Genomic DNA, 13702 nt, shown 5'->3' on the forward strand with positions numbered 1-13702 from the left:
GGTTAATGTTAAGCAATGCCTTGGACTGCGTAAGATTCCATCTGCATGCACTAAACTGAGAGCCAGACAGCAGGGGCTTCCCGGCAAATGTGCTGACTCGAGAGCTGAAGTCGCTCAAATCCCTTCAAACAATACTAGTACTAGCATCTGAAATATGGCTCTGAGTCCCGGATAATGTTAGTGGACTGACCGAGAATTGCTGATACTTATCTTGTCAGATGCTGCCTTCCACCCAAAGCGGGACAGGAGGTTCAGGTATGAGCATTTAGTTCATGGCTTGTGGTAGGCGCGTCGATGATGTAAGAGGTTGTCTCCACTACATCTTGCAGAGCTCGATTTCTAGCTCATCTTCAAGTCAACATAATTCGTTCGTCTGATAGCTTTACCATGGAGAATCCTATCGAGTCCAATAGCGACTCAGAATTACCCACACGGCTTGAGGTAAATACTCTCAACTTCCGCCATCAACGCATGCGCGCCTTCCTGCACCCCATTGGAGATGGCCTACAAACACTAATCAACTTGATCTATAGGTTGTCTTCGACCAAGACGCTGGACATGTTCGCAAATCATCCCTTATTTCTGCTGACGCTGATGCTCCTAGACTTTCCCGTCGCCATGCAGACCAGCGGATTGATTCTGCATGCTTTGTCCATGCCCTTCTCGAACAACCTGAAGCACTCCAGCTCGGACGAGTTAGCGGAGAAAACGGAACAAAAGGCACGACAAAATCACCTTTTTCTCAATTAGGTGATGACGTGCCTCATGTAATACAGTCCCGCTTGTTGACCAAAAGACAACTTTCAGACATGGCGTGGAACGTCCGGGCACTATCCAAAAAGCTAGGGAGCGTTAAAATGAAACTAAATGTCAGAAGTGTTTTCATACTTACGAAGCCTCAGGAGCAATGCCTTGTGCTTCTGACAAGACAGGTCACACGGTGGCTTTTATCAAAAGATCGGGACCAGCCATACACGATATATGTTGAGAAGAGACTAGAAGATGATGAACAATTTGACGCTGCGGGACTGCATGAGGAGGAGGCATCTGCAAAGGGAAGGCTGAAATATTGGGATTTGGGTCTTGTGAAGAAGAAACCACAAACGTTTGATTTTATAGTTACACTAGGAGGTGACGGCACGGTTTTATATGCGAGCTGGTTGTTCCAGCAGGTCGTTCCTCCGGTTCTTTCCTTTGCTCTGGGCTCGCTGGGTTTTCTCACCAACTTCGACTTTGAGCGCTACCAATCGACACTTGAGACGGCCTTTCGCGACGGTGTCACTGTAAGCCTCAGGTTGAGGTTCGAATGCACTATCATGAGGAGCAGGCCGCGTCCCAATCAGGTAGGACAAAGGGATTTAGTGGAAGAGCTGATCGGAGAGGAATCTGATGATGATACCACACATCACCCTGACAAAATGATCCAAATTCTGAATGATGTTGTCGTGGATCGAGGACCGAACCCAAGTACGCATGCATCTCCCTACCCCTAGCAGCCCATTCGCCAAAACCTGGTATACTTTTCCTTCATTCCTTTCACAGAGCAAGAGAATAACTATGTCTTTAGCAATGTCATCAATCGAAATATTCGGTGACGATGAGCATTTCACCTCCGTACAGGCAGACGGTGTATGCGTTGCTACTCCAACCGGTTCAACAGCATACAACCTCGCAGCTGGTGGCTCACTGTCACATCCTGAAAACCCCGTTATTCTTCTTACTGCTATATGTGCTCATACTCTTAATTTCCGACCCATTATATTACCTGATACTATCGTCCTCAGAGTGGGAGTGCCCTACAACGCCAGAACTAGCTCGTGGGCTGGATTTGATGGGCGCGAACGGTGAGATTAGCAACCCCTTGAGTAAAATTTTTTCAATAGGATCCAGCAAGCAAACGTGCTCCCAAGATGACTAACTTGGTAACAGAATGGAATTATGTCCAGGGGACTACGTCACAATCTCGGCTTCAAGATATCCTTTTGCCTGTGTGAGCCCTTCCGCGTCTCGAAGTCACGACTGGATACAGAGTATCTCGAGGACGCTAAATTGGAATTCAAGGCAAAGGCAAAAAGCCTTCGATGCTAGCAAGGGCTGCGATGCCGACAAAGGAAAGATATAAAAGTTTTACGGAACTTGACCAGGCATCTCTAGTTTTTGTAATCCCAGTTTTTTTTTTTTTTTTTGTCTTGACAAAATCCTAGCCGGCAACTGCTATTTTTATCATATCATACATCAACATTAGGGGTGAGTAGTAAAATAAATCTCTGGTGGAGTTCAAAAAAGAAATCTTCCCCGGGATTTAGATTTCTGACGTCAGAACAGCGTCGGGTAAACAACTAAACAGAGATATAGGCAGTATAATTTCAAATTATTTATTTCAAGTATACATCTATTCAATCCAGCTTAATCAGGGAGACGACGTCATGTTATCAACTAGTACGAGGAAATTTGGAGGCGGACTGCATATGTGTCTGCATGGCTCACCGTAATACCTCCAGTGCCAGCTTTATTGGGCGGAGGTATTGAAATCCACAGATTGAAGAACATTTAACCACAGCTCAACAGATAAATACAAATGAAGGTCATCCGAACATGAATTTATTTTTACAATCATTGTCATGACTTCAATCGCAACCTCCCAATAGCCGCTACGTAACCATTTTCCAGAACAACTGGACAACGCTCTATTCCCCTCCACGGCCATACAATGGCGTCTCCCACCAAGCACACACATGCCTCCTCGATAAGCACAGTCATGAGCAACAATTTCGGGGACTCACAGGAAAAACTCCGATCAAGAAACACACCGCAGCCCTCTACAGGGTTGCGCCTCCCTTCCACCAAGAAGACAATTTATGACCGAAATCTCAACCGGACCCGCAACTCGGAGCTCAGCAAAGCAAGCTTCGCCTACCTTTTTTCAGAGATGGTCGTATACGCTCAGCGGCGCGTCACAGGTATACAGGACCTGGAGAGGCGGTGGGTGTATACTCTCCTCCCATTAACGGGATCATTACCTTTCCCCGTATCTGTAAGGAAGTCATTCTAACCGCTCGTGATTGCAATGCCCCAGCCTCAACGAGCAAGGTTACCCACTAGGTCTCCGTCTTCTTGATCTCCTTCTCTACCGCTCCCTCTCCGGCTCCTCATCCGGCGGTCTCACATCCTCTTCCTCATCATCAGGTACCCAACCTATCCGACCCCTTCGCATCCTCCCTCTCCTGCACCTAATACACGGCCCCCTCTGGCGACTTCTATTCTCCCGTCCAGCGGATGCTTTGGAACATTCCGTCTCCCCAGCCACCCCAAATGAATACATGATCACAGACAATGACCCCCTCGTCAACACCTACATATCAGTGCCGCGTGAGATGAACATGCTGAATTGTGCGGCGTATGTAGCCGGGATTATTGAAGGGGTCTGCGATGGATGTGGATTTGAGGCGAAAGTATCAGCTCATAACCAGGGGAGTGAGATGTGGCCAAGCCGGACAGTGTTTTTGGTACGGTTTGGAGAGAGTGTTATGGAGAGGGAGAAGATGTTGGAGAGGGCGGGGGTGAAGTAAGTTATTTCAAAGGGGAAATGATTTCCAAGTAACAAGACAATGTTATGTTATATATATGGTTACTGGGACTTTCTTTTTGGCGTAATCAGCCGCTTTGACAAGGCGTTTACATTCTCTTCCCTGTCCAACTGTTCTTGTTTCTCTCTCGATCCTTGCTGCAGTCCCCGCGATTCTTTCTTGTTTTTTGGACGCGCTCTTAGACATGGCTACTGCCACAGGAGTAAGAGTCTACTTGTTGAGCTACCTCATATATGAGTTCGTGGGGTTTCATTGAGGTTGTTCTTTCTTAGTGCTCTACATATATAAGTATGCAGCTGTCGAAAAACGGAAAGACATAATATATTTCGTCGAGTCCGCCCTCACCACTTCAGTTGGGTTCGGCAAGCCGCCGAACTGCCTCCGTCAGCCATGATTTCAAGGATACTCGCAGTCTCTCTCGGCTATACTTAAATCTACATCAAAGGGAGACTCGATGGTCAGTATCGGTACTCAATAACAACGGCAGCTAACTCTGTTTGCAATCTGCTAATACACAATCTTCAAATTTTTGGGTATCTTGGTTGCCATCTTTTGCACAAGATCATAAAGACTTCGGAGGCATAGAATCCTCATGCGTGGAAGGCGACATGCTGGTCAAAGCTAAGAGATTTGGAGTTGGACCTCTGAGGCGTCGCTGGCGACATGGTGCAGACTGTGACAGTTATCGGGAAGAGCTAATCACCTGGAGCTGCGCCCTATTGTGTGTTGGAAAAAAGCACACCGAGTGTGGTAATTGAAGAAGGCAAACCATTTTCGGGCTCGGTTTGTAAAACCGGCAACGGGACAGGACAGGCTTGCTTCCTATTAGCAGATAACATACTCTATACAAATTTCCAAAACCTGTGCCGTGTGATATTATATTGAGTTTCGGAAAATATATTATCCGAAGTCGCAACCAAACATCATCGGCAAGAAAAGCACTGGTACTTTGAGACAAGCAGCTTCACGCCTTCCCCTTGCATCCCGCCCTCTGCGCGGAGGTTCTCCTCACTGCACCGTGCCGTCCTGGTAATGATTGCCACCTAACGTTACTGTCCATAAGTCATCCGTCCAGAGTAGCCATGCCGCCTCCATTCCCATCCTCTCGGGGTCGTATGACTGCGAACCCGCAAAGGCCACAACGCTACCGACCGGGAAAACCAATTGTTGAAGAACAATCTTCTGAGGAAGAAGATGACGACGAAGATGAAGTTAATAATGAAGAAGAACAGCGAAGAGAACGTGAGAGGTTACGGCGGGAACAACGGAGAGCCCCTCCGCCGAAAGCGACATCCTTCCCGGCCGGCTCCACATCGAAAATCACAAGCGGAGTGCAGGGTGTGAAATTAGATGGGGAAAGCGAGGACGAAGCAGGCTTCGTCACCGAAGAGGAAGAGGAAGAGGGAGATGTGAAAAAGGTGCCAGGACGTCAAGCGCATACAGCGGGCGATCAAGTCAGTGGAAGTGAGGAAGAGGAAAGTGAAGAAAGCTCCGAAGTGGAAGAGGAATCAAGCTCGGAAGACGAGACTCCGAAGCGACTATTGCTTCGACCTACTTTTATCAAGAAGAGTCAACGGAAGGAATCTTTGACTCCGGCTGCCGCCTCTGCAGATCCAGGTGTAGAAGACGCAGCTGAAAGCGCTCTAAGAAAGGAGAAAGCGGACCTTTTAATTCGGGACCAACTAGTGAAAGAGGCAGCAGAGCGGGCCGCGGGGAAGAAATCGTGGGACGATGATGAGAACGTTGAGGGTGAAAACGAAGAGCAAATAGACGATACTGATGGGCTTGACCCGGCTGCTGAATTTGCCGCATGGAAACTTCGAGAGCTGAAACGTGTCAAGCGCGAACGAGAAGCCATCGAGCAGGCGGAGAAAGAGCGCGAGGAGATCGAGCGTCGTCGAAACCTCACCACGGAAGAGCGAGAACGCGAGGACCGCGAGTTCCTTACGCAACAAAAAGAAGAACGCGAAGCCGGAAGGGGGAAAGCTGGATTTATGCAACGATATTTCCATAAGGGTGTATTTTATCACGATGACATGGAAGCCAAGGGGCTGGATCGTCGCGATCTAATGGGAAGCCGATATATGGATGAGACGAAGAATCGTGAAACTTTGCCACAATATCTACAGGTCAGAGATGTGACCAAGATTGGTCGAAAGGGTAGGACGAAGTATCGAGATCTCAAGACGGAGGATACGGGGCGCTGGGGGGTAGATGGATATAATCGCTCCGTGGCATCGAACAACGCCTCAAGATTCGGGATAGCTGATGACAGATTCCTGCCTGACCAGCGTGATGGGGATAGGAATAAGCCTTTTGGTCCTACGGGAGCCAACTCCAGCGCCATTAGAGATCGGCCACGGGCCAGGCAACGGTCGCAGTCTGAATCAAGATCGAGGTCGAGGTCGAGGTCAAGAGTGCGATCCCGACAGCGTTCGCCTTCACGATCCAGATCCGCTCCTCGATCTCCACGACGTAGGGATCGCTACCGCGACGACGACAGACACAGAAGAAAGCGAAGCCCATCACCTTTCCAGGACAGAGACAAACGTCGTCGGATAGGTTCACTTGCGTGAGCATTACATGCCTTTTCATGTAGTTCAAATCCATCAAACTTGCAACTTGTGACTTATGGCATATGCATTTAATGGAGTTTGGATTTCTTTCTCACTTGCCATTTCAATTTTCATGCCTCAAGGGGGAAACGTTTACTTTGTATCATATAAGCGACGTGATACACCCGTTTATTCTTTATGTTTTTTCTCACCCCCTTTCTTCAGTCCAGGATATGGAAAGATTTACGCATATACCCTCTCTGGATATATTGGAGCAGAAAATTAACGACCAAAATTAACCCAAATTGTACACTCTAATACAATCTCTTTGCTGACGTTCTGGTATGTGAAGCACGCGATGCACTCAAAATGATCATGTTACCTAGAGTCAACCTGGATAGCATTGACACAAATTTTTTAAAGTACATGCCGAAGAAAAAAAGATATTCCGTGAAAATTATAGCATCTCGAAACAAAATATAAATATTCTCTACGCGCGTGGGCCCTCAGCGAAATGCTCTTAGGAAAATGGACTGTAAGTTGTTGGGAATGTGAGCGTTGGACAATATATCCACGACTAAACTGATTTTGTTTCGCAACATTCACCAAAGCCTGGCAACTAACCAATAATACTACCCCCCAATTGGATAGGGTCAATTCGCGTCGACAGGCTATCTGTGAAATATCCTCGATGGTCTAGTGGTGATGATTTCCGCTTGTCATTCAGTTGTCAGACTGACGAGCGCGGGAGACCAGGGTTCGATTCCCTGTCGGGGAGGTAAAATTCTTTTTCGCTTTTTTTGTGGTTCCCGAGTTGCTCTCTCTCCAAATCATGCAGGATTGATTGATCGATTGATTACTTCCTCGAGTCAATAGAGGGATTCTGGAAGCTGCCCTTGCGGCAAAGACCTTTCTTATATGGTTTAGCCTCATGTAAAAATGATGGTGTTTTGAATAAATACTATTACCCTACTGATTTATATATGGGATCTTTTGTGCTGGTTAGTGGGGTGCTGAGACCTGGTTCCGCACCCATCATTGGTCAGCAAGCAATTCTAGGCCTGTTGTGACAGCTCTTTGAAGTTGGCATCTTCTCGTATCACTTCAACAGAAACTATTCAATCGACAAAAATCCATTTTATATTCTTACAATAATCACAGTGAAAGCAACTCAAGAAGAGCTGACAGTAAACAGGGATAGAATAAATAATGAAAGACTTAAACACTTTTTATGAATAGAATTAATAGAGTAGTACTACAAAGAAGAGAAGACAAGAGAGTCATAAACAGTATAATGAGAGTGATGAGAATTAAAAATAGAGAGAATAACATGACTTGAGAGAAAGGGTTCATCAAAATCAATAGAGTGAAGTGTTAAAAAAAAATGACTCTCTTCAAAAGAAGAACAGTGGGTGAGCAAGGATGACTGAAAGCTATGAAAATACACTTCAAAATCATGGCCATGTGTAGAGGGAAGCATTGCAGCTATGAGGATAGGCTCAAATGATGATCAAGGTTGGGTAGTTAGCAGATCAAAAGCAGCAGTGAAAACTGCCATACTCAGCCGCCGGTTAACTGTCACATCGTTATAGTGAGTATTTATATAGATGCCAATCATGCAGGAATTTACCTTGCTTTCAGCAAGTACTTTCCTAAGTACAGTTTTTCTCTAGAACCCTTTTGTGTGAAGATGAAAGTTACTGCTCCTTTCTTGGCCTTTTGAATATTTGTGTTCGTTCTGCAAAGGAGGCACCTGCCATTTAATGACACCTGCCGAGGCAATATGGCGCTAACTTGGCTGACTCTCATCATCCCCGGGTGCGGGCACCGGTTTGGGGTTGGATTGTTGGGGGTATTGGCCTGGATGCGGGACTTCAAAATTCACATCAGAGGGTATCTGATCAATTGCAGAGCATATTCTTTTAAAATGAGTTGACATCCATATATCATAAACATTTCTTGTGAATTTGTATGTTGTCCATTTCTCTTTGCCATGCAGAGCGGTAAAAACGAAATTGTGGATAGGATGGCGGTAAAAACTTGTCTTATCTCCTTCAAGATGTGGTAAGATAGCACTGTGACCACTAGGTTATCCATAGCAAAAAGCCAACATAACCATTTGTTAAATAGTTTGCGCTCGCGGGCGTGGCCACCCAACCCACCACCTATACACTGCGACCGTCGCAGCATAGTGTGGGAACCACAAAGAACTGCACAGTAACTGTAGATCCTCACTACTGAGTGGCCATGTGAGGAGTATCTCTCGGTCGACCTCTTTTTCTCGCTTCACCAGTTTGAATAACTCAACAACACCTCTTACTGCAAGAGTCATGCTGTGAGCATTCTGTCCGTCTGCGATATCAAGTTGTGGACAGGGTCTACAGAAAGGGATGCTGTTGTTCCAGCCTTTATTAGCGCCTTCATTCTAGCGCTCCAGATGAGTGGCCACGTAGCTAGAATGTCTGCAAATGGGACAATCAATAGCCCAATATCCCGAATTACTCTGAGTTCGTTCTCGTGTTGAATCTTCTCACAGGTCGTGTGGAATAATTCATCTCGAAATAATGAATTCTCAGGGACAGTTGGGACTGTGTCAAGCAGGATTTGATAAGAGTGCTACTTCCGTCTGTGATTCCAACGCGCGCCGTTTTCATAAAGCTGCCTTTTGATTCAAGTAGAGTTCGATAACGCGGACTCCTGTATGGAGCCCTCTTTTCGTCCCTTAGTTTTTGATCACTAGGTATGGAGACAGAGCCAGATTCCGATTGCTTGCGGCGAAAAGAAGACGACTTCTTCCTTGCAAGCAGGGGATCCATGTTGCCCTGCCTGAAGTATTTTTTAGGCCAATGTCCTTGCTGAATCCAACAGTCGATTGGATTAATGTTGTTCTCGTAGACGCGGTTTAGTAACTCTTGGTCGGGTGTGACTTCAACAGCAGAGCTCTCAACAGCAGCAGTTGCAAGAGTCGTCCGCGGTCGCTTGTTGGGGAGGTGGAGCGGATCCTCAGGTTCTCGCGATCATTTCCGTTCCTGATATCTAGCTACCAGAGGTGGGTTGGATTCTGTGGTAACTCGACTCTCAGTTATTTCTGTAGCGCAATGGGAAGAGAGGAAGCATACCGTTGTTCCGGGAATATCACTATTTGAAGAGGGATATGAATGTTTCTGTTTGGCGTCTCTATCCTCAGATACGGGTCTCCGTAACCATTTGTCAAATGGTTGCGCTCATATATATACAGCGGCCATCGCCCATCCCACCACCACTGCAACCGCCAGTTGCAGCATAGTGTGGGAACCACAATATTCTAAGTAAATTGAAGACTTTAGACTACCACCATAGCTATCATTGGTCCTAGATATATCTGATCAATATCTTAACTCATGATAGTGACGTTATCTCCTGACCCAGTGAAGAAGCTCGGAGCATCGTATAAGGACCTCCCTAACCTCATCTTGTATCTGGTGAGAAGCTTGCTAGCGTTAGAGACTCGGCAGCACCAAATAAGATACTGTACATACATACCAGTAGGCAGTAGTTTCTCCCACTCTGAGGAGAGCCGCGGAGCATCTTACAAGCCTAACACTCTCTTGAATGGCCGCACAACAACCCGATGTGTTCTCCTCGTTGGGAGTACCTCCAAGACAAACAGGACAAACAGGTAATGTCTCATACTAAATTGGCGTGGTGGTACAAAGTGGCCGAGAAAGTGGTGAAGTATATCGCTGAGCCATCATTTATAACGTTTTTGCATTCCTTCACCCCTTATAATAATACTCCACGAGCCGCCGCAGATTCGACCTCCCAGAAACTAGAACACAGCCTTATAAACATACCTATGGACAGAGCCTGACAAACTACTACCCAATTTGTTACCTTCACCGTTTCCCCACAAAACCTACCCGGAGATTTACGGAATCAATATATATTTATAAAACAAAAAAGGAGAGAAAAGGAGACAACATGACCCTACCAAAGTTCACCAACCCCCCACCGCCCACCCAGCACCGTCTCCTCATTTTCCCAACACCGGAAATCCCACTGGTAACACTCAACCGGCCTGAATCGCTCAATTGCGTGAACTCGCACGGCCATGCGGAACTGCACGCGGTGTGGGAGTGGATGGATGCAGAGCCGTTGTTAAGAGTGGGTATCATTACGGGTAAGGGGAAGCGTTTTGTGCTGGGGCTGACTTAAAAGGTAAGTAAGTTTATAAACTTAACTATTTTTGAGCTTTGTTAAGGTAGAAGGAAGTAAATAAAATTTCCTGCCTGGGCGTTGTAGTGGTGATTCTTAGGGGCTAGAACTACCTGCCCCTTGCTCAATCATTCCCAAAAATGCAAACCAAATGGAGAAAACATAGAATGAAAAGAAAAGAAAAGAAAAGAAATAAAAAAAGTAAAAAGTAAAATATTTCAATGCCATAAATCCAATACCCTAACAAAAGCCACACTTCAAAAATCTAAGATGGAATGGTAAAAACTCCCAATCATCCGGGCACCGAGTACTACGCCCGTCAGGCTTCGTTGGCCTATCCCGGTGTGTGGTGGAAAAACCATCTGCGTTGTCAACAGCCTCGCCTACGGTGGCGGCTGTGAGATCGTCATCAATGCTGACATCGCGGTCAGCAAGCGCGGGGCGAAATTCACGTTGCCGGAAGTCAAGTGCGGTGTCATTGCTTTGGTGGGTGGGATGATGAGGTTGTTGCGGACGGTGGGGAAGAAATGGGTGATGGAGGTGGTGTTGCTGGGGAGGGTGGTGCGGTGGAATATAGGAATGTGTTCAAAACTCGAATAGGGTATACGACGTAATTACCCGGATCTCATCTGCTGTATGTCTCATCTGTATATGCAAACAGAATAATTTCATCTGACTAACTGCTTTATCGAGGGAAGTTATATAAATGTTGAAAGATTGATACGTCTGTCTGATAAAGAGTTAATGACGAATGTCATACTACTAGAACCGGGTTTGAGGAAAATGGGTACAGGTACAGGACTCACCAGCTGAATTAATTGAGGACTACTCTCACAACAGTACGGAATGGTCAACAGGGCTTCTAGAAAGCAGAAATCAGTCTCCTGAGATTTAGGTTTGTCAGTGCACTCCTTTTATAGAGCTATTCTACTGACTCTTGGCCGTGTTCAATCATTTCATACTTACTTCATTATGATGGCATAATGTGGCTGTAACAACATCTGACTATCTCAAACATCACTACGTCCATTACCCACAGGGGCAAGACTGGCCAAAGAGATTGTTATTCAAAACTACTGAGGTTTATGCAAAGTGGTAGGTGTTTCTGAGTTCGCTCGCCTGTTCTGCTTTGAGCTTGACTGTGAAATATTGTTGGTGTCAACTGAAGTGTCCCAAGACACTGAGCTTTTATTTGTGATGCTGGAATTCCGAAGCGGCTGTTGTTGATGCTCTCTTGATCCTGAATCTGGGTTTGCATTGCGTGATGGCAGAGTAGATGGAGATGGTTCCGCAACCTCATCTTCTGCTGGTAAGTTTCCTGTTGTATTAAGCACCGGACTCTGAGGTGTACTAGTCAGCCCAAACGTGGAGCGGAGCCGCTTCCTTAATTGGAATGATGTAGAATCTGGGGGATCTGGGGGAGTCTGAGTGGCACCCTTTCTTTTTTTTGATTTACCCTTTGAATAAAAAGCGAGGCGAGGAGGTTCTTGTGGTTCCTCTGTATTTTTGGGGCTCTGGGGTACGGGGCTGAGTAGGTTAAATGCATTTGCATCTATAAGCGCATCTCCGTTTGAGCCTTCCGTTGTCCGAGAAGTTAGGGAAGGCCCAGCCTCCCCTGCTGGTTCCGGGGAGGGGGAAGTGACTTCGATCGAACCAAAAGTATCTGAGCGGTACTTATAGCGGACACGGCGAACTGGCTGGCTGTCACCTTCTACAGGATTGTGAGATACTGATTCACCTGCTGGAGGGTTTCCTAAATTCTCAGAGTCATCTTCGTCGTCATCGTCGTCGGGATCTTCGTGAATCCAGGTCAGTCCGGGCATATGGCCCCACTTCAGATTCCAGATCTTTTGCGCGAGCCAGCGATTCTTAACATTCTCATAGGCTTTGGTGTCGATGTCACTGGGTTCAATATCTAGTTCGTCTTCTAACCATTCGCGCTCTTTAGATTTCTGGAAAAGAAACTGATAGTATGGACGCGAGACTTGGGTAGCCATGGACTCCGCATTAACAATCTTCCGCCATGGTTTCGGTGGGTCTAGCGTATTAGGTCCCGAATGATGTGGATGTTTCTCAAGTTCTGGTTCAAGATCTGGCTCAGGGGGCTCTTCATGTCTCCAGCGGCGTGGCCCCAAAGGCTGGGCTTTCCATCTATCATTCCATATCCCTTGCTCTTTCCACCGGTTGGTGACATTGTCGACTGCATTCGTGGCGAAAGTAAGATCCTTATTAAATGGCAGTGTATATTTTCGTCTTGTTTTCCGCCTCATACTCTGGTCTATCAGACGTTCCTCCTCTATCCTTCGCTGGTAAGCGAACTGACGTTCTGGCATCGAGTTAAGCCTTTCCTCCTTGCGCCGCTGCCGCTCCCTTCGTCGATCAGCTTCTGTGAGGGGGCGAGGCGGACTGGGTGGTTGTGTCGTCTCTCCCGACGCGTATGGCGGTGGAGGATCACTGAATGCGGATCGCTCGCGGGCAAGAAGCTCCGGGTTGTCCTGTAACCTCTGAAGGGCGTTAATGACTTGCGGTAACGTAAGGGCCCCAAGGCCATTAAATGTAGTGGCCATGATCGCACAATCAGGAGGATAGGTTTGATTTCAACACTGTTGGCCAGAATATCGCGAATAAGGGAGAGACCCGCACAGGGTCAGCATGAAGGTACGAGTGAAAAAATCAGTTTCGAAGTTCGAAGTTGACGGACTGAAAAGTTGTCTTTGGGGTTGGGGGAGATCGGTCGGGACACTTGTTGTTATGGCTGGGCGTTGCTTGGTGGGTGTGTAGGAAGCCTTAAAATATACACCGAAGCAAGAGGAATTCCAACCACAATATTTTCCACACGGCCGAAAAATGTTATGTCTGAAGAAGTTCCTCCTTGATCCTCAATAATGTGTTTTGTGCGCGCACAGTATGCGTTCACAGGGTGTTGTTGGGACACTGCGAGAATCGAATGGAGCCAAAGTAGGGAGGCATAATAAATTCAGGGTATTTCAAAAAGACCATTCGGAGCGGGCGGATCCCAGCCGCAAAGTTCAAACTCTGGGCTGCAGAAGCTTTATTTCCTTTTTATTTTTTCCTTTTCTTTCTTTCTTTTCTTTTTGTCTATTAGTGTATTTTACGGAGCACAGTGCGCCGATCCATCAAATGACTGAGATTGTGAGGCTCGAAATGCTCTGGATAAAATTGCCCACCAACAAATAGGGAAGCAGGCATGAATGCCGAGGAAGCAAGGCGGTCACTGGGTAACTATTCACAATAATACAGCCCAAACATGTAGAGTTATCGATATAAATTTTGCATGATTCCCTTTGTGCCAGTAGATGTACTGTCCTTCACGAAAAAGACAAAAAATCAATCGCAGAAGCTATT

At 46.6% G+C, this 13702-nt stretch overlaps 6 protein-coding genes and 1 non-coding gene across 7 annotated transcripts; 5 read left to right on the top strand and 2 right to left on the bottom strand.

Moving 5' to 3' along the window:
- Positions 1 to 387: 387 nt before the first annotated feature.
- Positions 388 to 2122, top strand: HCBG_01620 (uncharacterized protein; the record flags this gene model as incomplete). Its single annotated transcript, XM_045428669.1, has 4 exons — positions 388 to 441; positions 534 to 1467; positions 1568 to 1844; positions 1930 to 2122. 4 exons carry the CDS (start codon positions 388 to 390, stop codon positions 2120 to 2122), a joined length of 1458 nt encoding a protein of 485 aa, XP_045290455.1.
- Positions 2123 to 2710: 588 nt separating this feature from the next.
- HCBG_01621 (BET3 family protein) lies at positions 2711 to 3569 on the top strand (the record flags this gene model as incomplete). The annotated part of the gene is made up of 2 exons (XM_045428670.1): positions 2711 to 2982; positions 3077 to 3569. The coding sequence occupies 2 exons, from the start codon at positions 2711 to 2713 to the stop codon at positions 3567 to 3569; spliced, it is 765 nt and encodes a 254-aa protein (XP_045290456.1).
- A 1100-nt stretch (positions 3570 to 4669) lies between these two features.
- Positions 4670 to 6163, top strand: HCBG_01622 (microfibril-associated protein; the record flags this gene model as incomplete). Its single annotated transcript, XM_045428671.1, has 1 exon — positions 4670 to 6163. One exon carries the CDS (start codon positions 4670 to 4672, stop codon positions 6161 to 6163), a length of 1494 nt encoding a protein of 497 aa, XP_045290457.1.
- A 664-nt stretch (positions 6164 to 6827) lies between these two features.
- Positions 6828 to 6920, top strand: HCBG_11006. The gene has a single exon. It is a non-coding gene; the product is annotated as a tRNA-Asp (tRNA).
- Positions 6921 to 8264: 1344 nt separating this feature from the next.
- On the bottom strand, positions 8265 to 9709 carry HCBG_01623 (uncharacterized protein; the record flags this gene model as incomplete). The annotated part of the gene is made up of 4 exons (XM_045428672.1): positions 8265 to 8535; positions 8645 to 9144; positions 9547 to 9600; positions 9665 to 9709. 4 exons carry the CDS (start codon positions 9707 to 9709, stop codon positions 8265 to 8267), a joined length of 870 nt encoding a protein of 289 aa, XP_045290458.1.
- A 393-nt stretch (positions 9710 to 10102) lies between these two features.
- HCBG_01624 (enoyl-CoA hydratase) lies at positions 10103 to 10950 on the top strand (the record flags this gene model as incomplete). The annotated part of the gene is made up of 3 exons (XM_045428673.1): positions 10103 to 10301; positions 10607 to 10678; positions 10772 to 10950. 3 exons carry the CDS (start codon positions 10103 to 10105, stop codon positions 10948 to 10950), a joined length of 450 nt encoding a protein of 149 aa, XP_045290459.1.
- A 459-nt stretch (positions 10951 to 11409) lies between these two features.
- Positions 11410 to 12903, bottom strand: HCBG_01625 (uncharacterized protein; the record flags this gene model as incomplete). The annotated part of the gene is made up of 1 exon (XM_045428674.1): positions 11410 to 12903. One exon carries the CDS (start codon positions 12901 to 12903, stop codon positions 11410 to 11412), a length of 1494 nt encoding a protein of 497 aa, XP_045290460.1.
- Positions 12904 to 13702: the final 799 nt, after the last annotated feature.

This window comes from Histoplasma capsulatum, assembly GCF_000150115.1.
Source record: "Histoplasma capsulatum G186AR genomic scaffold supercont2.2, whole genome shotgun sequence".
In the NCBI taxonomy this organism is placed as follows: domain Eukaryota; kingdom Fungi; phylum Ascomycota; class Eurotiomycetes; order Onygenales; family Ajellomycetaceae; genus Histoplasma; species Histoplasma capsulatum.